This window comes from Bacillus rossius, chromosome 1, assembly GCF_032445375.1.
Source record: "Bacillus rossius redtenbacheri isolate Brsri chromosome 1, Brsri_v3, whole genome shotgun sequence".
Lineage (NCBI taxonomy): Eukaryota > Metazoa > Arthropoda > Insecta > Phasmatodea > Bacillidae > Bacillus > Bacillus rossius.
Window position 1 is genome coordinate 158,188,819 of NC_086330.1, and position 27,281 is coordinate 158,216,099.

General features: G+C 38.3%; 1 protein-coding gene across 7 annotated transcripts; it reads left to right on the top strand.

The window, feature by feature from the left end:
• The first annotated feature begins 368 nt into the window (after positions 1 to 368).
• Positions 369 to 27,281, top strand: LOC134546337 (protein Dr1). 7 transcript variants are annotated; one of them, XM_063389113.1, is made up of 4 exons: positions 369 to 484; positions 7,388 to 7,656; positions 15,102 to 15,265; positions 26,553 to 27,281. In XM_063389113.1, the coding sequence occupies exons 2-4, from the start codon at positions 7,401 to 7,403 to the stop codon at positions 26,670 to 26,672; spliced, it is 540 nt and encodes a 179-aa protein (XP_063245183.1). In that variant the 5' UTR covers positions 369 to 484; positions 7,388 to 7,400; the 3' UTR covers positions 26,673 to 27,281. The 7 variants fall into 7 exon arrangements, with proteins under 7 accessions (XP_063245183.1, XP_063245180.1, XP_063245181.1 ...); XM_063389110.1 differs by having other exon boundaries at positions 384 to 480; positions 7,385 to 7,656; XM_063389111.1 differs by having other exon boundaries at positions 384 to 480.

A 27,281-nucleotide genomic window follows, 5' to 3' on the forward strand; every position in this document is an offset into this window, starting at 1 on the left:
GGATTGGAATGTATTAGATAAGATGTGTGTATTGACTAGTAGTGTGGCTCTGTTCAGATGAAGAGTGAAAGAGAAATAGGGGTAATGCTTGCCACGGTTTTTTTTTTTTTACCCATTCGCAGCAATAATAATAATAATAAAAATAAGTCAGGTAAAAATATTAAGTATATATATGCCATATAGTTCTTATGCCGGATTTTACTGCATAAAATATAACAAATTATAATTTGTAGTACAACTGAATGTTTATCAGTAAAATCTGCCAAAAGTATTAAAGAGCTGAATGTTATTAATCAGTCTAGATGTTTGGTAAGATTTATGTGAAACAAATATATTTTGCCGAATTCGCAACTGGCTTCTTGTAAAACAAATGCCATGGAAAGTTGTTTTTATTTTGTTTGTATTTAATAGTTTTGTACTTTTAATATGGAAAAGTGACTAATAATTGCCAGGTCTAATATAAATTTTACTATCGTTAAGGCAGGTATTTATACACACCTATACCAGTAAAGTTGTTATTCTTGGATGTTGAATTAATTAATTTGGTTTTGGCCGTAAAACATAATTTGGCGTGGTTTTCAAATTATAAGTTTTAATGGTAAACATCGGGAAGTTTGTGAAGCTGTACTTCATTTGAGAGGGAAATATTTGGCTGACATCCAGAAACAAGTTCAGGATGAAAACGGAGGAAAGAAAAAAAAAACGGGATGATGGAAGTCGAGTATTAAACGCAGCGTTAAGGCCCGTTCCAAAATGACACGGAAACGGAGACGGAACACGGAAACGAAGACGGATTTCACGGAACAGAGCTTCGGTAAATATGTAGTGTACGGATTAGCGCCAAAAAAAATCGTACAAATATAAAATAACTTTCATTATATGCTCTTTTACGTCCTCTTTTCATAACCGCCTGCGGAGATAAGAAATTCCAAATACTTTAGGAGAGATCGAATTTTTTAATCTTCATTTTTTGGCGATTTTTTTTAAAAAAAAATTTAAAAATCCGAAAATACCTTTATTCTGTGCTCTTAAACTTCCTCTTTTCATTAAACCCGGCTGAGATAAGAAATTCCAAATACTTTTGGAGATATCGAATTTTTTAATTTTCATCCTGTGCACTCGTGCGGCGATAACGGTTGCTTGTTTACAAGTATCTTTTTTTTTTTTGCGATGTTCCCGAACGGAGATACCTAAGATGCACATAGAGTTCTGCCATTCCCGATTACACCCGAACAATTCACCTTCGGCCAACCTCGGGTTTATTTATTAATATTTCTCTGTTTATTTTAATGTAGCTATACTAACCTAACTAACCATCCAAATGGTTTTAAAGTGTTTTAATGTAGCTAACCTATCCGACCACTTTTAATATTTCAATTCATTTTTCCTGCGCAAAAATAAATAAATCCCGAGGTTGGCCGAAGGTGAATATTCGGGTGTAATCGGGAATGGCAGAACTTTATGTGGATCTTAGGACTCTCACGTAAACGAATACATCATGTAAAAAGAAACTTACGTGAGTTTATTCTGTTCATCCTTTTTCCCGGTTTGTTAGGTCAGGTCAGCTACATTATAAATACTTTAAAACTAAACAACCAATAAAATTAATTTTATTATTTTTAATGTCTGTTCAGTTTCAAAGTATTTATAATGTAGCTGACCTGACCTAATCTACCTTTGTCCCATTTTGTTAGGTCAGGTCAGTTACATTATAAATACTTAAAACTATACAACATGTAAAATAAATTGATATTATTTTTAATTTCGGTTTATTTTGAAGTATTTATAATGTAACTAACCTTACCTAATGGAAAATTTATGTTATTTAGACATTCACGCGCACACAGCAAAATATAAAATGGCGACGGTCAAATTATTACACACGTCTGGTATAGCAAAATAAGAACGGCCATATCTCCAAAAGTATTTGGAATTTTTTATCTCCGCAGGCGGTTCTGAAAAGAGGACGTAAGATAGCATATAATGAAAGTTATTTCATATTTCTAAGATTTTTTTTGGCGCTAATCCGTACAATACATATTTACCAAAATTTCTGTTATTTAGGCATTCACGCACACACGGCAAAATATAAAATGGCGTCTGTTGAATGATTACATAGGGCTTGTATTGCAAAATAAGAACGGCAATATCTCCAAAAGTAATTGGAATTTTTTATCTCCGCGGGCGGTTATGAAAAGAGGACGTAAAAGAGCATATAATGAAAGTTATTTTATATTTGTAAGATTTTTTTTGGCGCTAATCCGCACACTACATATTTACCAATTAAGATATTAGTTTTGACTAATGTTGGTTTCCGTATTTCTCGATTACTTTTTTTTATGCTTGAACAACAAAATAAGATTTGTTTTGAAATTTGAATTGTGCACATGGGTTTCAGCATGATGAATTTTGATGAACTTTTAATTTTCATGGTTAATGATATACCTGCTATATATGACAAGACGGAGGACTACTTTATCACCGCCACAACGCAAAAAAAAAGAATAACAATTCGACTTACTACATTACCAAGTTAACAACCATACATTTCGATTTAACAGGTAGTTCACTTGATACTCGTAGTTTTCAGTTACGTCACGCTCTCTCTTTCTTATTGGCCAAGATTTCTTACGGGTCCGTGTATTGTAGAACGAGAAAAATACAGACGTAACGGAACAATACTCCGTTTTGTCTCCGTTTCCGTCTATTCCGTTTCCGTGTCATTGTGGAACAGGCCTAAACGAGCCGCAGGAGAAGGTAGAGGAAAGACTAAAGAGATTGCATGCTGAAAGAGACAGAGATAGGGAAAGACATAAACTTTTGGAACTTGAGGAATAATTGATATTGTTGTTGGAAAGGGGGAAACTAGAGATGGGTTGTATTGCAAGGCGTATAGGACCTGGGAAAGACAGGGTGAGCAACATGGGAAGGGGAGTGGGGGACCAGAGGTGGAGGAGATGGATAGTGAGTCAGAAATTAAAGGTATGTTTCAGGGGGGGGGGAAGGGAAAATACAGGGCAGGAGTAGCGGAGAAGAGTAGGGGTGGATCTGAGTTAGTTGAAGGAGTCATCGGGGGGGGGGGGGGGCAGACATCTGTAAGGGGTGATTTTTGGGCAGTGGTTGTGGGGAGGTGTGACAGGCCTGGAAGCAGGTAAGAACATTAGTAATAGGGGTGAGGAAGGAAAGGGGGAGGGGTAAAAGCTGCAGAGGAGCTGGAGAGAAGGGGCAGTGTGGGGTCACCAACAGAGACGAGGAAACACTGCTGGAGCAAAGGGAAATTCCAGGAGAAAGGTCAAAAATGAGAGAACAGGGAAAATTATATACGAATGGGGACTCCATGATGAGGGGGGTCAGGGTTAGGGAAGCTGGGGAGGAGTTGTACCGTACGTTTAAGGGTTGCAGGAGAATAGGAGATTTGACAGATGTACCCAGACACATGAGTGAGCGAAGAGAGATCGGTAATTGTCCAGGGGGGACAAATGATTTCATGTACAGAGAGGTGGTTGAAAATATGGAGGAGGCAATGTAAGAGCTTATAAAGGAAACGAGAAGGAATTGGGAGCAGGGGATGGACTTAATAATACATGAAGTTCTCTCAAGAAAAGGAGTCCCCATGAGATGCTTGGAGGAGGCTAACAGGGAGATGAGGGTAGTATGTGGAAAACTGGGGGTTAGATATGTAAACATCAGGAGCCAGCTGGAGGAGGATTATGTCAGTGAGGATGGGGTCCACCTAAATCTAAAAGGGCAGGAGAAACTGTCAAGGTTTCTGGAGGAGGAGGTCACGAAAGCACATAGGGTGGTGGGAATAGGGGAATACCATTTGGGAAATGGGTAAGTGGGGAACAGAAAGGGGGATAAATAGGGTGGGGAAGGGGGAGAAAGGACTGGATGCGGAGGAGTTGGACAGCGTGGAGGTGGGTAGGTGGAAAGATAATAGCAAAAGTACAACAAGGCAATGAACATATGAGGGTGGCAGTAATAAATTGTAGAAGTGTGTATAAGAAGGTAGACATGTTCTGGAGAATAGTTGAGGCATATGTAGCAGATATTGTTGTAGCAGTAGAGACTTGGTTAACTGACGAAATTGGGGATGGGGAACTGAGGAGGGCTAACTATGAGGTATTTAGAAGGGACAGAAATAGTATGCTTGTGTGAGGGACTTATGGGTAGGGTTGATTGGGTGAGTGATAAGACAGAAGTATTAGAGGTGTGAGATAGAGGATAGGGATGGCAGATACGGCTACTGGCAGTGTATAGGCTACCAGGACAAGGAGAAGAAACCATTTTAGAGCTTGGGAATAGACTACAGGCTAGTAGAGGAGAGTTGGGTGATGGTAGCTGAAGACCTTAACTTGCCAGGGGTAGTGTGGGAGCAGGGACCCGAGGGGCAAGGGAGCAGAGATGGACAGCTCAATTGGTAAATAAAGGACGAGCAACTGGTGGAGGGGTCATTCCATGTCAGTTCATCCAACAAAAATTGAAAATGTAACCATTGTTTTTTAATTTGGATAAAAATTGGTTCATTTGTTTGGTGACATAAGGCCACTTAAAAACCAAAATTTCAGATTATTATCTCAAATACTTCCCGAGAAATCGAAGGTTTCGTTGTGACCATTTTTGGCCTAAAACAGGTTGTAATGACAGCATAAATTGGTCAGTATCTGTGTTTCCTTGCTTTGTATTTCACTGTAATACCAATATTTCAGAATAAGAACACTTTTCCTTATGTAAAATTCTCTAGAGAATTCAAATTTTGCCACCAAATTGCTATATCTAGAATGGTTTGTAAGTTATAACAGAATTATTAACATGACTGATGTTTCATGTATCATCTGCATCCTTTATTACAAAATAGACTGTATCTCAAAAGGCAGACCTCACAAAAAAATGAGCTTGGTACTATGTGAAAGAGAAGGAAATTTCCTATAAGATTCATTAAAAAAATAGTGGCTTTTTGCTGGCAACATGTAATGTACTCGATAATAGCATACTAATGCTATATGTACACACAAAAAAATTCCCTACTTACACAAATCTATTGCCAATGAATTATAATCTACAGACACAATCCTCCAATTTTTGCAATTAGCAAACTGCATTGCTTTTCTGATAAAGCTGCCTTCTATATCATACTTGCACAAGTCTTCTTTCAAAAAACTGTAAGTTCTGCCAGAGCTGCTTGTTGATGGTGCCTGCAAGATGCTGAGTATGTAATCCAAACACATCTGCTTCCTTGAAGTGCCATTTTCTACTTTAGAGATCATTTCCAGTCTTTGCGTAATTGTCAACACGACCTTCTTTCGCTTTTCTGCCATTTTAAATCCGTAACGAAGAACACCAAACCAGGCAAACACAAACACTAAACACTAAAACATGATGTAACGAGGTAAAACTAAACTTTGACTGGTCAGCAATCACGCTCAGTGTCAACTGAAAAGGGTGAGCGGAGAGAAGAAGACCAAAGAAAGAAAGGAAGAAGCCATGAGGGTGAGGGAGGAGGAAGGGGAGGGAAGCGACTTTGGCTGACTGTCTGCTTGTCAAAGCAACCATACAACTGGAAACAAAGCGCGACAGAGACAAAAATAGCATCACATGCCAGCCTACTGCGTGAGTTCCTAGAAGGCCTGTGGCGTTTTACTGTATACTGCACACAATACACTCGTCAGTAGAGTTAAAATTTGCTTACTTGTAATAAAATACAGATTTACATATGTTCTGTATTTTTTTGTAGTATGCGCGGATAATAGGGAGTTTACTGTACTAGCAAAGTTTCAAATCAATACAACAATAGAAGTAGGTTAAAATCGATTAACAAGACTTGTTTACATAATTATTAATTAGTTACAAGTGAAGCTAATAAAAGTGTTTCAAAAAATGTTAACGGCTACATCAATGCATAGGTATTATAATGTAAGCTATAAACTGTGATTTCTCAGAACCCATTTGGAATATAAAGATGCTTTTTTCAAGGTAAATAAAATACGATTCTAGTTTTTGAACAAAGTATTTTCTGAATTTTATTAATAATTTCCAGAAAAGTAGCACTGTAAGAAAATTATCCTAACAATTACCAATAAAATTCTACAGATTGTAATAACTGTTCATTGGAATGAGGTGGCACATTGGTAAGACTGATCTGATACGGCCATCGAAATTACACCTGGTAAATACTTATCTAATTTATTGCTTGCAATATATCTTGGCTAATTCCTTCCCCTAAATCCCTGTTTATGTAGTTGTGTGTTACATACACTAATTATCTCTCTGTCCACGAAATGTTTTGCTCGAGGAAAAACTTACCTTTTCCATCTCTCATAAATATCATTCAGATTTTTTTTTTTTTTGACACAGTTAACAGGTATTTTTGTAGTTGTGGGGGAATTAAAACTTTTTCTTGATATATTTTACTGTTCAAAAAATAAACACATAAGATGATTAAAATGTAAAATTTTTAAAAAAGGTTAATTTTGGTCATACCTTTTTTTTTTAATAAGAAAGTACTTTTGATCAGGGGCGCAACAACAGGGGGGGGGAAGGGTATTTTGCCTCCCCCCCCCCTCTGAAACCTTGGAGTGGGGGCAAACGGGGGCAAAGAAAGTGCTATGTAATCAATTTTTAGATAATAAAACTGCTTAAATAGCACCATTTTCCACCTTGGAACACAAATTTTCCCGGAGGAGGGCCCCCCCGACCCCTCGCTTCAATAAGGGGGATAGATGATTCTTTATAAAAAGGTATATTGCCCCCCCTTTGGAAATTTAATTGTTGCGCTTTTGATCACTATATAAATACTAACAAAACTCCCAGTCCTGAAACCACATTTATTTTTAAGTTTGTGTTTTAATGTGGCATAATTAGTATAAGCCTACAGGGTTAATTTATACAGGTGCATTTCATTTAATTCAAATATATAATTTGTGTTTAAATCCACTCTCCCCATTACACCATTATTCACAGTTATAAAATATTAAGCTTCTTAAATATATATTTTCCATTTTGCCACATCAAGATGCACAGATGATAAGCAGAAATAGTCTGCTGTTCCTGTTTTTAAAGTTTTCAGTTCACAAATTGTTACCTTTCAAATCAAAAATCGAGGTCAGTTGTTCATTTACGTACTTTTTGCATCAGAGCAGTTTTAAAATGTGTTCCCATTCAATTTGTAAGCCAATATTTTATTTAGTTTTTGTTTATGTATTTAAGGGCAAGATACTATCTGTGAGGAGGCAAGGACTTAAGGTGGAGACTTCAGGAATTGCGGGAATAAGGTATCCAGGGAGGGGGGGGGGGGAGAACTCCTTGATGCTGGGCGAAAGCCCATTTGCATGCGTACAAGCAAATCAAATACTTTAGATTAAAGACAAGTATTATTTTGTTACAGCAGAAAAAGAATAAGAATGGCTGCTGCTGCTGCTGCTGCTGCTGCTGCTGCTGGAGGAGGAACAGTCACTGATGATGACGAACTCACATTGCCTCGTGCGTCAGTTAACAAGATGATCAAAGAGATCCTCCCCAACATCAGAGTGGCAAACGAGTCTCGCGAGCTCATCCTGAACTGCTGCACAGAGTTCATACACCTCATGTCGTCGGAAGCTAATGACATATGCAACCAACAGCAGAAGAAGACCATCAATGCCGAGCACATCCTGTTAGGTGAGTTGTGCACACAGCTAGAGTGTGAGTGGAATAGTTTTTCCAGGAAATTTTTACTTTTTTTTTTTTTTTCCAATACCAAAATATATTTACACAATTTAAGATAGCTTGACATACTAAGATAATAGTAAAATCTTTCTACGTTGTTGTCTGAATGTATCTATAGTGTATAGTATTCATCCTCTGTTATAAACTCTTTATATAACATGTAAATTTTATGTTATCATTACAGTACTGGAAAAAAACTTCGATGTTAAAGAGAATGTATAGAACTGTGAATTATGCCCATATGTTTAAGGTACTTTTTTTTTTCTTTCTATACCATCTAATGGCTCACTTATTTTGTTTTTTCATTAAGTTTGTAAAAAATATATATAAAATTTATTTGCTTTTTCTATGAAAGTATATCTCCTTGGCAAATTTTCTGGTAGTATAGCAGAAAATATCTCTATATAAACATTTTTTTTTCCCTGAAAAACACATCTACAGAGAGGCTTGCAAGTTACAGTATAGTTGAACATTTAGCATTGCAAGTCTTACCCTCTCAACATATAAAACATTGGCATAAAATATTTACCATGTTATTTTGATAATTTTTAGTAATTGGCTGGTTGATTAAGTTTTCAAATGTAGCCATTTATTTTTCTTTATTTTTTTTGCTATTATTCTTTGTCTGGAAGCATTATGATCCAATGTAATGGTTAATTACATCAGTTTTAGAGTGACAGAAAGAGTCAGATGTGTCCAGAAGTGCAAGAGAGAGACAGAAATGGTAGTTTCCTGCTCAGCTTGGGAACTGAAGAACAATTGTATCATCAGAATTGGAAAGAGACAGAGAAGGGACAGCCCCTAGTTATATGTATGAATAGTTTTTTTCATGTCTTGTTAACTTGTGCTTTGATTGACTGGTTTTTGAAATTGTGTCTTAAGCGTGTATGTTATTGGTTGTGGGGGAATGTGATCACCTCCCTCCTTCGTGGATCGAGGTAGTCAGGTCGGCCATTAGTCGTGGTGTGGTCGTGGTCGGAGGATGGCTTGAAAAATAATATAATTATGTAGTTGAGAAACAATTTTCGTGTCTAGGGTTTGGGTGGCGCCAAATTATAAACTTTTTTTTACCTTTTATTTAAAATTTGTTGACTGCAGTCATCAATTTTAAGTCCACAACGAGACATCAAAATTTTTTTTATTCATCGTACCAAGGCAAGAGTTCTTGGTTTGTATCGTGAGTTCGTGTGAAACCATGGGATTTAATAGCAGTAATAAATAACCTTTTCATCTGCCATTTCGGTACCATTTGCCATTTGAATGATTTTCTTGGAGTAATAAACCTTTTTTTATGATAATTTGTGTATAATCTGAAACAGTGTTGTGATTGAAAGCTGGCCGCCATTGTGCTAATTTGAATTTTCAGTCCAGTATGATAATAAGTATTAACTATCTGTCATTGTCCTAGAGACTATTTTCATCATGAATCATTTAGAGCAATGATTTTACAAAATTTCAACAGTATTATCGAACCCAACAAATTCTTCAAGTGTTATCATGTATACGTGCAAAACAGACCAATTTTGAGTTAGCCGTAGGTTTAAATTGTAACATGGCGCCCAACGTGGGGTGCAAAATGTGACAGGTCATAGTCGTGCCCAGCTAAGATGATGACTGCTCCTTGCACATACATAAACACTTGAACAATATCCCATTGAAATCGCAGGTAGTTGGGTGTTAAAATTCTGTAGATGATTGTTTTCTTTGAAGCGAAGACTTACTAGTTAAATTAAAATAAATGAGTTTTAAATGACCAATGAAATTTATTATTCTTACAACTTAAATTGACATTATGCTGAATCGCCAAAACGGCGTGATCTTTTGACCCAGCGCGCCAATTTTGACTAACGAAACAAAGCACAATACAAAAACGTACAAACCGTACAAACTGGATACTTCCCCGAAAACACTGCATTCCTATTGGCTACAATATAATTTTTACAGTTACTATTTAGGGATTTCCCGGTCAGAGAGCTCTCCCACAGTCCTGTCAAATATCTGTCTCCAACACGGGATTCGTTAAAGTATTGTTTATAATTTTGGTGCCATGGTCTTAGGTGTTTCTCTCCAGAAACTACTGTCTAAGTTCTCTAAACGTCCCAAACGCACCACAAAACACATACGTAAAAACTATAGTCATAAATATAATACTTAAATGAAACATTGTCAGTTGATTCCCCTGAATGACAACACATTATATAATGTCTTAAAAATACCGTGCAAAGTTGGGGAGTGCAGGGTCTCGCAACGTTACATACTGTAATCAAATTGTAAATGTTATGTAACCTACTATAGTACACCGTAAAACTGAGTGAATAGAAACAGTGTGTCCAAAGAATCGTTTTGAAAGTTATTTACCAATATTGTTTAGAGTGAATTTTATAGAATGATTTGTACTTAAAGGTTCCTTGAACGTACTATACCTATTCAGCCTGCTGTTTCTACTCACCCTGTTTTACGGTACATGTTCATCTTGTTTGCTTGTTGGTTAGACCATCTGGTTGGTAATTAGAGATGTTAGTTTTCCGGAAAAATATTTGTAGGAAAATTTTTGGGTAATATACCAGAAAATTTTTTGAGGAACTGGAAAATTTTCCTAGTTATCCCTTTCCTGCCTGGCGGTACTTGTGAGTCCCACAATGTTTGAAGCCCCATAGAAATAGTGTGTGCATGTTTGAAACCACATGCTGCCTGTCAGGACCTCTGGGTCCCTGTATAGCTCCGCTCTGCCAGTTGTCGAAGAAGTTTGATTGACAGCCAAGAGGTTGCAGCACTAAAACGGCAGTGCTGCACCAGTCTGGAGCGCCCTTTTTTTTGTTTGTTGAGCTGGACATATGATAAATGCCTGTCAGGACTTAAAAGTCCCATCATTAAAAAATATATTAAATATAAATTAAAAAATTTGGAAAAACTTATGGCCTCCTTTTATGCCTACTTAAATATAAAAATGAAATAAAAATTACAAAATTCAATTTTTTTACATTTCTAGGCAGGAAAGGGTTAAACTTTCACATGAAGAGGTGAGCCACTAGGTGGTAAAGAAAGACAAAAAGTACTATACATATGTGTTTAGGCCTACTTCATAGTTCTGTACCTACTTTTAAACTTTAAAGTTTTGACTGGTACTATAGTATAATTGTATTTTAAATTTTACAAATGTTATAAAAAGTTTACAATAGAGGGTAAATACACTTTACACATGTACGTATACTACTCCATAAAAGATTGTACTATTATCTTAGTATTGATGCTTGGGTAAATTTACGATATTAATTAATAAGTACATACAGTACGAATCACAGACATGGGCGCCACCACGTGGATGGGCCATCTGGGAGCTAGGCTTGATTCTCCCTATAATTAGGAACAAGATTTTATGGTTATATTTTTAGAGCAATTTTGTTTTTAAAACAGGAGATTTCTGTATTATTGTTTTTATTTTTATACATTGTCATTATTAATAAAAGTAGTGTTATATTCAGCAAATACAAATATAAAATATTTATCTACTTTTTCACCAAAACATTCACTTTTTTTTACTGACACATGATGCACTTATACAATAAAATGATTAGTAATAAGCACGTCTAGAACAAAAATTCTCAGCAAAATAAAATAAATCTTCAAATTTTTATATGTTTAGAAAAAGTGCCAACATTGATATAAAAACAAGTTTCAGATAAGTGATGCAACATTAAACAGTTTTTTCCAATCCATTGATTTCATACATATTGGTAAAAATTATTGCTTTATAATATGCATTCATTGAATTTGCCCTAACAGCAACATTAAACAGTTTTTTCCAATCCATTGATTTTATACATATTGGTAAAAATTATTGCTTTATAATATGCATTTATTGAATTTGCCATAACAAATTTTGTAATTTGAGTTTAAGTGCTGTTAAACAGTTGATTGATTTCATGTTTTTAGTTACATTTCGGTGCTAATAGTGTATTTACTTGCATTTCGAAGTTTATGTTGTATTGACATGCTTCGCGGTGTTATTTCAGATTTATCGCAATTCAATATATAATCTTGTCCCTACCTATAATGCATCACAATCTACCCTACCAGCCTGCTCTGAGCGGCAGGCATGCTATTGCGCTACCAAGTGATGATTGTCAGTGGGCTCTTGGAGTGCCCCACATACCCTGGCTCTTACTCTGGCAATACATGGGGGTGGGAGGTAAAAACACACATTACATCTGGTACAAGGGTTTAATTGCCTAGAGTATTGACATGGTGAACCCTTACAACTATCCTTCTCGGTTATACTGTAAAAATTACCAACAGCAAATGGTGCAGCTTAGGTTTGAGCCAGGACCCCTCGTGAACCGGCTAAGAAAACGTCCCATGGTTTCGTTTCAAATGTTCCGGAGAACTTAAATAATTAAGTGATACAGCCTGCTAGGCCCCGAAGAGAAAAGAAAATATTTAGAAACATTAATATATACGGCGGATGCTAAAGGATCAGTTAAACTCATGGTGAAGTCAACGAGGTGTGGACGACGCGTCCTACCCCGAGTGGCGATCGGAAGAGACTGCCGAGGTTGGCGTGTCATGGCACCTGGAAACAAAGAATTACTGTTAGGTCTTTCACAAACTTATGGGTTTAAAAGTAATATACAAAAATTCCCTCTGAAGTTAATAACAAATTACAATTAACTGTTGTGAAGGTTTATTACATTAAAGATTACTTGTGTATTTCTTTAAATTCTAATATATCGTCTACCCACGTTGGGTTTGTTCGGAAGTGGGCTGTGCTCGGTGCTACTCCGTCCTCATTAAAATAACTGAAAGACATACACACTTGTTTGAAGAGAAAAGGACAATCATATTAATTAAATATTATTTTAAGGGTGTGTGGCACAGACTCTACTCGCCTCTTACGGAGCAGACAAACACACGGATGCAAACACTCATTGGTGGGAGGTTTGAATAGAGGGTGATGGTGGAAAGAGAGGGGGCCTGAAGCGGGGCAAGGCACATTGGGCGTAGGGAGGGCATAGCCCTGGCAGACGTCGGTATATAAACCTATAGGTGTATTAGTTATATTAATCTATGTTGGTATTGGAAAAAAGGAAAAATTTTTGGAAAAAAAATACGTGGTGGTATTTTTCCAGAAAAATTCCAGAACTGATAATCCAGAAAAGTTTCTCACACTCATCTTACTGATAAGCCACATTTCCTGGCCTCACTTCCCGGCCAGGTCGGGATTTTTCACCTGTGAAAAATTTCCTCCCAGGTTTCATTGGTGAAACACTCAACCAACCTCTGAGCCAATCAACCTGTCATCATCAAAGCATACATCATTAGTACAAATATAGAAAACTTTTGTATATAGTTTATTCTTTACAAACCTGTTAAAAATAACCTGCCTGTAACCACAAGTGGCTTGATGTTAGCACTAAGTAGTAACTCAAATACTGTCCAGCAATAGTCAGAAAGTATTTTCAATGTCTTTTATTTCCTGTTAAGGAAAGGTTATAATTTATAGCCCTTTCAAATTGTCTTCTTTTTGTTTTGTACATATTGAAGTAGAAATATGGGCAGTAAGTAACTCAAATATTTTTTTAGTTTTGTTCTTGTTGGTAAATCTTGTATTATATATAAATTTGAAATTATTTTAAAGGAATTAGTGTAAATTAGTGTTAGTTGTAATTGTTTTCTTAGTAGGCATATCCAACATATTTTAACGCTCTTTATTTTTTTAACTAAACACATTTAAAAAAATTAGTGCCAAAATTTTGATAGTTAATATGGGTTTTATGTTGTGTAGTTGTGCACATTAAGAATTAATACTACTGGACCTCTGTAATCACTTGTACTTTGAACTATTTACATAGGCGTGCCCAGACATTTCCATTAGGGGGGGCCCTGCTAAATTTTTAAATCAGAAGCTGAATTCAGAATGTTAAATAGCCCAAATACATTCACTCATTGCCGTGTTTATATTTTTGTGCAGTATCAACGAGATATGTTTACTAGTTAATATTTATATCCGTATAATTTTAACAATCTTGAAAATATGTTTTTTTTTTCCATAGACAATGATTAAAGGGTACTTACACATTTCCCCCCCTCAAATTTTCCAATAGCTTGGTCCAGATCTCCCTTGAAATGAACTTCTTTTTAGTGAATGCAAACACAGCAATTCAGACAACAGAACTTTAACAAACCTCTTAAAAAAAAATTTTTTTGCTTGGCCATTTTAAGGGACCTCGTGTTTTAAATAAACTAAGGCGGCTGTATTTCCAGAACGATAAAATGTTTAAAAATATTGTTAATTAGCATGCTGCAACACTGAAACACAGTTTGAGTGTCACAGTGGCAGGAATATACGAATATTAACGAACGCATTAGAGAAAATGCCGATCTGAGCCCACCTGGCCCCCCCTGTAGGCACGCCTATGACTATTTAGGAACACACTCATTGCTTGTGAATTATTGTCATGCTAGATGTTAGGGACCAAACTATTGCTCCTTGGCCTGCAACATGAGTGCAAAACCTTAATAGCTGGGTGCTAGCTTTCAAGTTTTGTCATTTTAAAATTATTTGTCTGTTTTACATCTTAATAACATTTTTTGTACAACTCTTTTCTTTCCATTTTTAATTTAAGTTTCTGGCCAACACTTTAATGCCAATTACTGTCCATATATGTGAAGGGCAGCAAAGGGGAAGGTATATCTTTTATAACTGTGAAAGCATTTGTCTGCAGTGGGGATGGAGAATCACTCCCAGTGCAGGCGGTCGGGAGCAAACCCACGACATGAATGCAAATCAATGATCTACTGTGTTGAATTTTTAGGTTTCTTTCTTTTCTAATTTTCAAAAATGAGTTTATAGATGGTTTATGCATGAAAACCCTTTGATGCAGTTTGTCAGGCAAAAATCTTTACACTGAAAATTTGTGTGATGTTTTTAAAAAATACCATACATCCTGTAAAAAATTTGCTATACATGTCAAATACAATGCTCTAATGGTTGAACGTCCTTAATCTTAAGGTGTGGGTTCACATGTTAAGTTTGTTATTTAATTTTCTTGTCAATTCTATCAGTTAAGAGATTCTCTTGTTAATCTATTGTGATAGCGTTCCTGCATTTGTTGTGGGGAAATAAATTTTTTGCCCCGTTACTTTCAAACCACTGAAGGTCGCTTAAATGATCATCATTACGAACTCTTGCGTGACTTTACTGCTATTAGATGATATTGTGTACCTAAATATGTGTTGAAAAAGTTTTACTAGACAACACACAAAATGCAAGAGAGTTATCGAGATACATTTCCAGGAAAAGTACTCAAAAAATAGTGATGACAAGTAATGACGTGGCAGATAAAGCCAAGCCTCTGACATGGAAACAGGTGGTGGTTGAGGAGTGGCGTGCGTTGCAGCGCTGGACCGGCTGGGGTTCGGGGACTACCGGGCGGACGCGGAGGCCGTGCTGCGCGACTGCAAGGCCGTGGCGGCCAAGCGCAGGCGGCAGAGCACCCGGCTCGAGAACCTGGGCATCCCTGAGGAGGAGCTGCTGAGGCAGCAGCAGGAGCTGTTTGCCAAGGTGAGGCTCCGGGACCGTCTTCAGTGTGCCTGTCCTAATATCCACACACAGAGGACGAGCGAGTTCTGTGCACGATGACCAAGTTGAAACATCATATTTCAGAATGTCTTGAGGTCCTGAAAGTCTCGCAACTGAAGGACTGGTCCTGGAAGTCTCAAAACAGTCCCCAAATAAGCATCAGTGGTGCTGGAAGTCGGAAAAATTTAATTTCCAGCAGAATTTTGCTGACTTTGAATTTTGACGCCTCATTTCAGTTTGTAGTCGCATGTGGAAATTATTTCTGAGAATGTTTTAGCTTTCTAACTTAAAAATCGGTACATTCCTGTGAATTGTAGAAAATTCCAGGTTTCATTTCCTTGTGTTAAGTTTTTGTTAAATATGTAGTAAAAATCACCCTTTGCTAAAAATAACTTTTAGGACAATTTTGTCAAAAGATTCCAAAAAAAGTCCTCATATTGGTTCACTAGATATTTGTAGACACTATATATTTTTTCAATAAAGTTTCTCCTTAGTGGAGTATATGGAAAGATCTTTAAGATATATCTCTTTTTTTTTTCTTTTTTTTTGTTTTCAACATCTTGTTGAAAGCAATGTCACCACAGATGAACACACATCACAGTTCAAGGTAACTGATGGAAGACATTAACCATGATCTATAGTAATGCACCACCCCAGCATTTGCGTGGGCTGATTTCGGGAACAAAAATTCCTCTCCTTTATCCATTGTAGTCAAGGCAAGGATGGGGCATGTGCGGGTTCATTGAGTGAGTTTGTGTAGTAGTGTCCCAGGTTCTGATCTCGGTCCTGCCATCCAGATTTCAGCCTTCCGTGGTTTCCACAAGTCCATCCAGGCAAATGCTGGGCTGGTTTCTTGTTCAAGGCCAACATCCTTGTACTGTACCACCGTGTTACCGTCTCCAGTGATCTAGCTTTCAACCAGACATTAAGTGCAAGTAAAAAAAAACCTGTGGATTCTAGCTCACAATACTATCATTTTGATGGTGCCCTGCTCATATTTTTTAACTTGCTGTTATACACATTGATGATGGGTTGGATTATAGTTAAAACTTCCAAATGCACTCAGCCATGTAGAGTGGTATTTTTCTGTGTCTATATCTTTTAGTTAGATTTCAAAGAATACTACCCTAAATCATTTTTGTGCTGGTAAAACAAAAAGCAAAACAATTGGGTACGTACCTGCAGTGAGTTATAGAAAATTAGTCATCCAAGCCCAATTTATATCTTAATTCTGAGGTGACGTAGGGTAAAGTGAATTATGTCCGTAACCTATCTGTTGAAATTGGCATTTAGATGAATACCTGTTTTATTAACAGTTTTGTGTAAATGAGTGGAGCAGCTTCCAAGCTTTAACAAAATGTCCATTATGTTAGAAATATGGTGAAAATTTAGAAAAAGCAATATTTATAAATACTTGAAACATGTTGCTGCCTAACATTGTAATAACAAATTATTTAATAATAAGTATAATTTTAATAAGTGCCAGCACAACATCCAAAGTAAATCTCGGCTACAAGTAATTTATTTTTAAATTACCATAGATATTCACACAATAAAAAAAATGAACTTATCAGTGCAATAATTATCTTTCTAATCAAAAGCAGACACAGAACTTCAAAATATAGTTACCTTTTGAGCCCTACAGAACTATTTTCTGGAAAAATATAAATACTCGTATGAAGTTGGTCTCGATAACATTCAAATCTCACTTATGTATTTAACGGATAGCCAAGGACTTACAAATTGGATTTTTAAACAAAATTTATGTTCAACACTGATTATCAAATTAACCTCGAACTAAATAGCATTGTACAGCATTGCCTTTAATATGAAACAAAACTCTTGTTTCTTGGATATCCCCTGAGTGTTTGAGTGAAATAATAGTAAATTACAAATCATTCAATCTAATCTGTTTAAAGAAACAAAAATAAATAGTTAACATACCATTATAGAGAACAGTAATAACTTGGTAAACAAACTATTAAATTTGAATGTTATCAAATATAACTTTAACTGAAGCACATTTTCTAAACTACAATCATCTAGTACATACCCTGATCAAATTTTCAGTCATCACCAGTACATAATACCATTCTTGTGTGTTTTTGTTGATTAACGGCTTTTGTACAGTTTCCAGTTCTCTTCAGTAAGAAGCCCTTGGAAGATGTCGACTTGTAAACTTCAGTAGTTCACTTCACTGATTTGCTGACAATTGAGGTAGAATCCATGAGGCGTCTTATAAAGTTCTACAAAACTATTCGACGACACTAATGTTCACCCATAGAAATCAGTTGTTCCTTTTACAGCTTGTGCATTGCTATAATAGAAGCCACAATGCGTCGCAGAAAGTTCCGCAAACTATTTGACGACACTAATATTTATCAGTAGAATTCAGCCATTTCTCTCGTTGTTTGCGTATCATTATGGTAGAAATCACTATGCGTCGTAGAAAGTCCTCTAAATGTAGAATTACGTAGTATCAGTATCTCAACTTCACACACTGACGACGTTAGTAAAGTTTCGAAGATAAAACTCCAATGAAAAGTTTGTTTAATTCTTATTAAAGTTCAGGTACGCAAAAAATTTTATTCATGTCCAGAACGTAACTCTTCAATATTTTAGTTCAATATTGGTGTATAAGGGTAGAACATATACCAAAACTGCACATTTAAGTCATCAACGCCCAAACTCATTCAGTAACGACCATATTCTGACACGGTGTTCTAAGAAAAGAACCAAAGATTCTTCTCTTGTTTTCTTACATAGCACAATTTGTAAATAATCAAAACAAATAGTATAAGTTACGTATACAGATTTCATAGAGCAAAAATTTAACTATGAAAAGAAATTCTTTTTTGCAAAGACTTGATTAAAATTCCAATGTTATTAATCTATGAATTAAATTAAATTACTATTTAATATAGTTTTCTATTGTAGTGGGTAACTCTCCAGTAATAATTTAATAACGCCCAACTACAAAGAAAAACTTTATTTTCACCACATGTTTCACAGCTCCTTCCAAAATCACCGTTACAAGCCTCTCTCTCCCTCCAAAAACAAAGTTCCATATCCTTCCGCGGTCAATATTTGCACTTACTTCAACCAAATATACACTTCAAAATAAAATAAGTTTAACAAAAAAAGATACAAGATTTTAAACCACAAATTCATTTACTTTACCATTATTTAACAGCTTACAATAACTTCTGGCAACCTATAAAGAAATAGTTCCGGCACAATATGGCGGCAGCATACAGCGATTTTGTCTCAAATAAAGTGAAACGTCACTTGGCCAATCACAGCTAACTAGGTCACACCACAACACTTTCAAACACCTGGCGCCAGCTGGACGGCCCTTCCTTACTCCTTCTTCCCAAAACCCGGCTTAAACTTAAATTTATAAATCATCTCTGCCAGAAATCACCGACAGAAACAAAGGAGTTATAGAAAACATTTAAGGAATGCAGAGACAAATATTTCCATACAAAACATAACACAAGAATAAATATTTTTTTATCTTCTCAAAACCCCACGCTAAAGAATCAATGTTAGGGTAGGTCAGTGCCTAACCTCCTTACAACCCCCCAAGTTAAATGGAGTTTGAGTAAACAAAATTTAACTTTTGCCTGAGGTATGTGCAAGCCAGCGACCAATTCTCCCTTAGTTACTTCCTTCCAGCTTTTACACCACTTACCTCACAAAACAAGATAGCCATTTACAAGTGTTCAGTTTTACTTAATTACTTTCTCTAACACTGTTAATAACAAGTCACAGAATCCCAATAGACAAAATTACAGACTTGTAATTAACAAACAAACAAGAATATACCCTTAGCACAAATCTACTTGTACACAACCATCAATAAAATAAACCCACATTGGCTCTTACCAACAACCCCCTTATGAGAGTCCCAAAATGTTTCAAGAGATTTCCTGCTTCAAGCCAACATGTTATGCAGGTTATCCCGTTACATCACTAACCACACGACAAACATCAAATCAAACAATATAACATGAAACAACTCTCGAAACTCTAATCAACTTGAAAATGGCGCCACACGATTGGATTCACGTTTCACTAATGTACGGCTTTAACAAATATTGGTTGAAGCTACCTCGAACACCCCTGCCACCAGTCAAGTGTCCAATCTCCCAGACATTTTTTCCTACTTCCCTAGTGATCCTGAACGGCCCTTCATATAGCAGTCCCAGTTTTTTCGTCTCTTTTAACATAAAATCACTTCTCCCACAAACTCTGAGCAGTACCAAATCCCCTACCTTGAAGTTACTGCTTATAACTCTCTGTTGTACTCCTCTCCTCAATGCTGCATGCTTAAGTTTCAGTTTAACTTCCTCTATCCTGTCACTAGTCTGATCCTCCTCCCCACTAGGAAACTTAAATTTTAGGGCTAGACTGTCCCGCTGAATTTTGCCACTGGTAAGTTCCTGCGGTGAAAAACCTGTACTGCTGTGAATGTGTTCATTAAAAAACCTATTTAATAGTGGTACAGCTTCAGCCCACTTGCTGTGCTGCTCATGGCAATAGGTGCGTAGCAATCTCCCTATTTCCCTCATAACACGCTCAATCGGATTCCCCTGCGGGTGCCTGACAGAGCTATAGATCACATCAACGCCCTTCCAGGCTAACTCCCAGCGCCAAACATCCGCAGTGAACTGGGTACCGTGGTCACTCAGTATTCTCTTAGGTACACCCATTCTTTCAAAATAATGATTGAGTAACTTGTCAACACATGCCGCTGCCGTGGCTTTCTTTAAAGGATAGCAAAGCACAAACTTGGTAAAAACATTTAATACCGCGAAAATGTACTGGACACCTCCCCTCGACTTGGGCAGTGGGCCATATAGGTCCACAGCTAAAAGATCCTCCGGTCCTGATGGAACAATCGGTTCCCATTTACCTTCCCAATTACGATTAGGGTATTTCGCCTTTTGGCAAATGTCGCAACTACTAATTATTTTCCTAATTGTCTTTTCCATATTAGACCAATAGTAGCTGTTACTTGCTAACCAAAATACTTTTTTGTTCCCAAAATGTCCAGTGGATCGGTGAAGATGCCATACTAATTGGTTGACCAATATCTTAGGTATACATAGTCTCCATTTTCCCGAATCATCCTTCCTATAGAGTACTTTACCCGTTATACAGTACCACAAAAGCAGCTTCTGGACTTGTGGTTGGTTGACATCTTTATTTTCATCTTCTAATACCCCTATGATCATGCCCCAGACTTCATCTTCCCTTTGGGCCTCCCCTAACTTGGTGAACTTCCTAAATAGTTCATCATCCTTTTCCACATTAATAATGGCCATAATGGGTCCTGCTCGGGGTTTCTCCTCCATAATTAACTCCCCTTGCTCTATTATCGTCCTACTTAGTAAATCTGCATCCCCATTCTCCTTGCCCGAGATGTAAACAATCTCCAAGTCATACTCCTGCAGAGCTAGGCACCACCTAGTCAGACGGCTCCCCATCAGTTTGCATGATTGTAAGAAAGCTAGTGAATGATGATCGGACTGCACTATGATTTTACTGCCTAACACTATATTTCTCAATTTCTCGAGGCTCCACACTACTGCCAGACATTCCCGTTCCGTAACAGTATAGGACCTTTCAGCTGCATTCAAACTCCTACTCAGCATGGCTATCAGGTGTTCTTCCCCCTCCTCCCCTAGCTGGAAGCACTTTGCACCCAATCCATAGCTGGAGGCATCTGTACTGATGTAGAATTCCTTGGTGAAACCAGGGTGCCGGATTATACAATTGTCCACGAAAAGGGTTTTTGCCCTGTGGAAACTACTCTCACATTGGTCATTCCAATCCCAAACGCCATCCTTCCTAAGTAAATTCAACATAGGTGCCACCACATCTGAGAACCGTTCAACGAACCTTCGGTAAAAATTACACAATCCCAAAAATCCTCGCAGTTCTTTGACAGTTTTGGGTCGCGGAAATTCTCTAATTAACCTCACCTTTTCCGGGTCCGGTCTTATTCCCTCTGCACTCAACCTAAAACCTAGAAAAATCACCTCGTTCCTTAGAAACATTGTTTTGGATACGTTCAAGGTTAAATTCACCTCCCTTAGTCGGTACAACAACTGCTCAAGAATTTCCAAGTGCTCGCCAAACGTTTCTGTTGCAATTAGCACATCATCCACATAGGTTCGAACTCTGGACTCTAATTCGGGACCTAAGGAAGCATCCACCGCCCTACAGAACTCCCCTACACTATTAGGTAAACCAAAAGGCAGTACCTTGAACTGGTATACACGCCCCTTGTAAAGAAAAGCTGTGTATTTTCTATCGTTGACATGCAGTGGCACCTGCCAGTACCCCTTTACAAAATCAGTCGTGCTGATGTATTTACATCCATAGAACGCAGTGAACAATTGGCTGGGCTCCACTGGACTCTGCCTATCGGGAACAATTCTGCCTTTTAATGCCCTTGAATCTACACATAGCCTCACCCTCCCATCTTTCTTTCTAGCACACACCAAGGGGTTTACAAAAGGACTGTTCCCTCTTTCGATTATGCCGCTAGCTTCCATCTGCCTAATTTGGTTCTCAACCTCATCCTTACATGCCCAAGGGATCGGGTAGCTCCTACCTCTGAATGGCGTGTCGTCTTTCATGGGTATTCTGGCCACATACTTGGTGGTCAGCCCAGGTTCTCCCCGAAAAATATCTTTAAATTCAAGCAACAGTCCCCTTAACTGCATCCTTTCCTCCTCACTTCCTACCTCACATCGCTCTAACATATGCTTCACCTCCTCCTCCCAATGTGTAGCGGTGACCCTTTGAATTTGTTGTGGGTCCTTTTCTAACATTTCGCCTAGTTCTTCCTCCAATTTACCCTCCTTCCAATCCTCTACACACTGTACCCTCAATACCCCCGGACTCTGGTCCAACCAGTTGTCACTCCTCACCATAGCATAAGGGTCTCCTTTAATGAAAATCCTAGCCTGAACAAAATCAACAACTATGTTGTGACTATGCATGAAGTCAATGCCAAGTATCACCTCCTTGGTTAATCTGGGTATAACCAGACAATTTGCACGGTAGGTCTCTCTCCCTAACTGAAAATCCAAAAAGATTTGCTTGTTTACCTTTCTGCTTTTACCCCTGGTGGCCCCAATTACCGTCAGCTGAGGTACGGGCAGTGTGGGATACGTGAATCCCTGCTTGTTTAGCTCTGCTAGGAACTGTTCGGAAATCCCACTGACTTCCGATCCCGAATCAAAAAGGACTGCTACCTCCTGGTCCCCTATCTTACACATTAGTTCAGGCACACATACTTTATTTGGTTTCTGGGCTCCTTCAGACAATAAAAATTCTCTATCATCAGTGAAGATTGCAGCAGCCATGTGAATAGGCCTACACCCACCTAGCGGCCCTTCAACAGATTCGATCGCCCTAGCCTGACTGCCTAGGCTCGACGATCCACTTCGTTTCCCGATTGGGCATTAGAACGGTGGTCGCCGTTGCCTCCTCTCTCATCTATCTTACCTTCTTTCTCACCCCTCTCTCCCTGTCCTGCACCCGCTTTTCTATCATCCCCATCTACTGGCCCACTACCATTCTTCCCGTATCTCCAGCTACCTTGCCCCCTCCCATTACCAGATCCTCCTCCCTTCCATGGCCTGGTTCCCCAGTGGCTGTTATTGGAGTCCTGGTTACTGTTGCTGGTCTTTTCCTGAAAATACCCACCTTGGCTCTGATACCCCCCACTTGCTTTGCCATGGCAAAAATTATCAACCCCCAAACTCTGTGGTTGTCCAGACGCACCTCGTGGCTCTCTCCAAGCATTTATACGGTCTAACTCCTTAAGTACCTTGCGCAGCTGCTCAACAGTGGATATATCCTTTCCTACCAGTGCCTCTTGTACATGTTCAGGTGTTTGTGAATACACAAGAGTAACTATCTCCTCCTCACTGAACGCTGTATCGTAATACCTACTACGCTCAACTACATTGCTAAGATGGGCCTCTAGCTGCCCTGCCACGCATCTCCCCTGATACAGATTCGCTCGATCTATCCCTTGCACCCTTTTCCCCCAGTATTCACTTGTAAATTCTTTTTCGAATTCTTTGAACGTGGTAATGCGGTTTTCACTTAGCCTCAACCAATTCTCACCTGTCCCCACAATGGATCTCTTTGCCACAAAAAGTTTTTCATCTTCCGAGCACCCATAAACTGCGAAAAATTCGTGTAGTTTGCCAAGATGCTTCTTTGGGTGTACCCTATCCTGCCCCGAAAATTTAGGGATGTCTCGGTCCTGATATGGCTGTGTGAGACGCCTATTTCGACACATACCGTTTCCACTACACCCCCCAGCGCTAAGTTCTCCCTCTATCGTAGCTAACTTTTGACTGAGGTTCCCTATCTTGGTTTCGTTCCCGTCTATCTTTCGCCCCCACTGGTTCATCTCATTGCGAGTTTGTGCCATGGCTTCTTCCTGCAACCTACTTTCGCTTGATAGTTTTGCTTTAGCCGTCTCTAGCTCTTGATTAACACGCAAAACTTCCCCTCGGCTGCTGGCCATCATTCCCTCTAGGGATGTCAGCTGATGTTCTATGTTTTTGACATCAAGTTGGTGAGTGTTTACTTCCTCCTCCACTTTGGCTATTTGCTCCCTAATGGCCACCTGTTCCTGGACTAGGCTGGAAACTTGGTTTTCCGCTTCTGCTAAACGACCAGCATACCGCTCTTCCAAAACCTCCTGCCTCGAGCGAAACTCTGCAAAATCCCCCCTGATCTCTGCTTTGAAATTTTCCAACTTTTGATGGTGTACCGCAAACATTTCTTTAATTAGTGACGCTAGATCCTGGTTACTCTCCCCTGCTGGCGGAGGTGGTGTGGATATGTCCCCGACAGATTGTTCCTCCCCTTGCTCTACTATTTCCCCTTGCTGATCGAGCACCCCAACTCTTACTAGTGGCAGGTCCTCCAAACTACCGCCTGTTGCGCTACTGGCTAGTGCCCCAGTTGATCGAGTATTTACTGGCGCCATGTTCAAAGACAAAGATATTATTTACTCATACACCAGTTACTCTAAATATACAAAACAAAAAACAAACATTTTCCCTTCCACTAAACCCCACAGGATCTCGAACGTGTACAGCTAATCAACGATCAAAGAGTACAGTTCCAACTTACACCACTGCACCTTATCCTGTTTTGCACGTTTTTATGCTTTTTTTTTTTTTTTTTACAAAGACCCTACATAACAAAAGTGCACAACTACTTCACAAAGAAAAATATAACACCGTCAATAGGCTATTAACACAAACCGACGAGTCGAAATACTTTGCTGATACTGTGTATGTAGGGGAGTGTGACGGTGTATCTCCGACCTTAATTGACGGGTTCCCTGGTGGCCGCTGCGAATGCCGCCATGTCGTCCACGGAGTGTCCTAGGCCGTTGTCCTCTGCCGAGCTGTCCCACGCTGTCGCCTCTGCCGCTGTAGACACGTGGTCGCCTCTGCCGCTGTAGACACGTGGTCGTCTCTGCCGCTGTAGACACTTGGGCTTCACACGTAGAATCACACTTCCTCCAGTGATTACACCGCGAGTGACTATTTACGCCGCATTCGTTATTCTGCACTTTGCAGACCTCCAGTCACGCTCCCTAGGTGATTACACCGCCCTTTGTTTCCGCTGCATTTGCCACGCCGACGCCGACCTTTTCACAAACAACTCCTTTTGTCCCTTTTTTTTTTTTTCACTCAACACTGTCTATTGTTTACCCGAGTACTCAACTTCGTCGGGTCCCTGTTCGGGCGCCAAAATATGTAGTGGGTAACTCTCCAGTAATAATTTAATAACGCCCAACTACAAAGAAAAACTTTATTTTCACCACATGTTTCACAGCTCCTTCCAAAATCACCGTTACAAGCCTCTCTCTCCCTCCAAAAACAAAGTTCCATATCCTTCCGCGGTCAATATTTGCACTTACTTCAACCAAATATACACTTCAAAATAAAATAAGTTTAACAAAAAAAGATACAAGATTTTAAACCACAAATTCATTTACTTTACCATTATTTAACAGCTTACATTAACTTCTGGCAACCTATAAAGAAATAGTTCCGGCACAATATGGCGGCAGCATACAGCGATTTTGTCTCAAATAAAGTGAAACGTCACTTGGCCAATCACAGCTAACTAGGTCACACCACAACACTTTCAAACACCTGGCGCCAGCTGGACGGCCCTTCCTTACTCCTTCTTCCCAAAACCCGGCTTAAACTTAAATTTATAAATCATCTCTGCCAGAAATCACCGACAGAAACAAAGGAGTTATAGAAAACATTTAAGGAATGCAGAGACAAATATTTCCATACAAAACATAACACAAGAATAAATATTTTTTTATCTTCTCAAAACCCCACGCTAAAGAATCAATGTTAGGGTAGGTCAGTGCCTAACCTCCTTACACTATGAATAATTGGCTTCACACTAGTGCATGTCTATTTTGATAAAATTTGGAGTTTTTGAAGTTATACTTCTTTAGGCGCATTATGAAAAAAAGATGAGAATGAATTTTTAAATTGCTAGCACATCATGCAACAAAATTTTCAAAGGATAAAAAAAATGCTGCATGCAAATAAAAATTATATATTTGCTTTTAAATCTTATACTTTAGTGATTGATATTGTATACTGAATCTTATCATTAAAAACATTTACTTATTGTGAATATTAGTGATAGAAATTGTGTGTATAAAATTTTTCAATTGCATTTAAATAAGTGAGGTTTATGTTCCCATATGTATACTTTATTTGCATTATAAATAACGTATTAATACATTATTATTTAAATTCAGCTTATTTATTGATTTTCATTATTAATCATAATTAATCTCATTTATCTGACTAAATTTAATAATTAATTTTATACACTTGTTTATGTTAATATTGAATACTAACTACTAAGTATTTTTTGCAAATATTTAATTTGTTTGAATTTTTACTCTACCAACCAACTGTATTTATATAATCATATCAGTCCTTTTATTATTTTATTTCTACTATTATTTGCATGCAAAGTAAGTATAACATCCAATGCACGTACATTTAGTACATGCACCCATTGTTTATTTTGTAACTAAAATATTTTTTTATAGAATTCGTCGGTTTTTATTTTGTAGTGACATTAAAAACTGAACAACGTGTTTGCGGTGGATGTTGTTGTTTGCGCGGAGGAGCGATGTGGGAGGTTGCCTGTGTGGCGTGGTGTGGCGTGCTCGCAGGCGAGGGAGGAGCAGGCGATGGCAGAGCAGCAGCAGTGGCAGCACATGCAGGCGGCCGCACAGCTCGTCACCTTGCACCAGGCCGGCCACGACTCCGACCAGGACGACGACTACTCGTAGGCCCGCTCGTGACTTCACCGTAGGAGTTGCCTACTGCTTTCCATAATGCCGAGATCCTCATTCATCTCTGCTTTAAAAGAAATTAACTCTAAAGTTGTATTTTCGATGCAGTACATTACTAATGTACTAGCCATGAAACAAAAAAAATTTGAACCTAATACATCCAAAGTGATACCTCAACAACGTGCCAGAAGCATCCGCCATGACGGCTGTTTTACGACAGTTAACGGCAAACCAGCGGTTCGGTGTCGGGGCCACGTATTGTTCTTGCGTGTTCTGTACACGTACATCTCTTCTTCGGGTTCTGTGTGCTGCGCAGTCTTCCGACATCGTGCTCCCGTGCCTCTTGACGATGCTGTGTTTTGAGATGCTGTTCCTGCGTTCATCGCTACGATCCACCATCCCGAGAACTGTGTATTCCTGATCTTGTATCATGACAGTGTGTGGAAATTATTTTTTACTGTTTGAAATGTGATTAGAAGAAAGCAGTTTTACAATGTTCTCTAGCTATTGCTAAAGTGAAATCAGATTTGTTTTATACACAGTGATATTGAATCTATTGGCAACATAAAGTGTAATCTATGCAAATAAAATTAATAAAAAATTAAA

Bases quoted from the DNA above. Each gene is read 5' to 3' on its own strand.
- LOC134546337 (XM_063389106.1), top strand. From the start codon at position 4,335: ATGGTAGCTGAAGACCTTAACTTGCCAGGGGTAGTGTGGGAGCAGGGA. The intron at 4,421-7,384 runs GTAAATAAAGGA...ATTTTGTTACAG, and splicing joins AGAGATGGACAGCTCAATTG to CAGAAAAAGAATAAGAATGG. The intron at 15,266-26,552 runs GTGAGGCTCCGG...GCGTGCTCGCAG, and splicing joins AGCAGGAGCTGTTTGCCAAG to GCGAGGGAGGAGCAGGCGAT.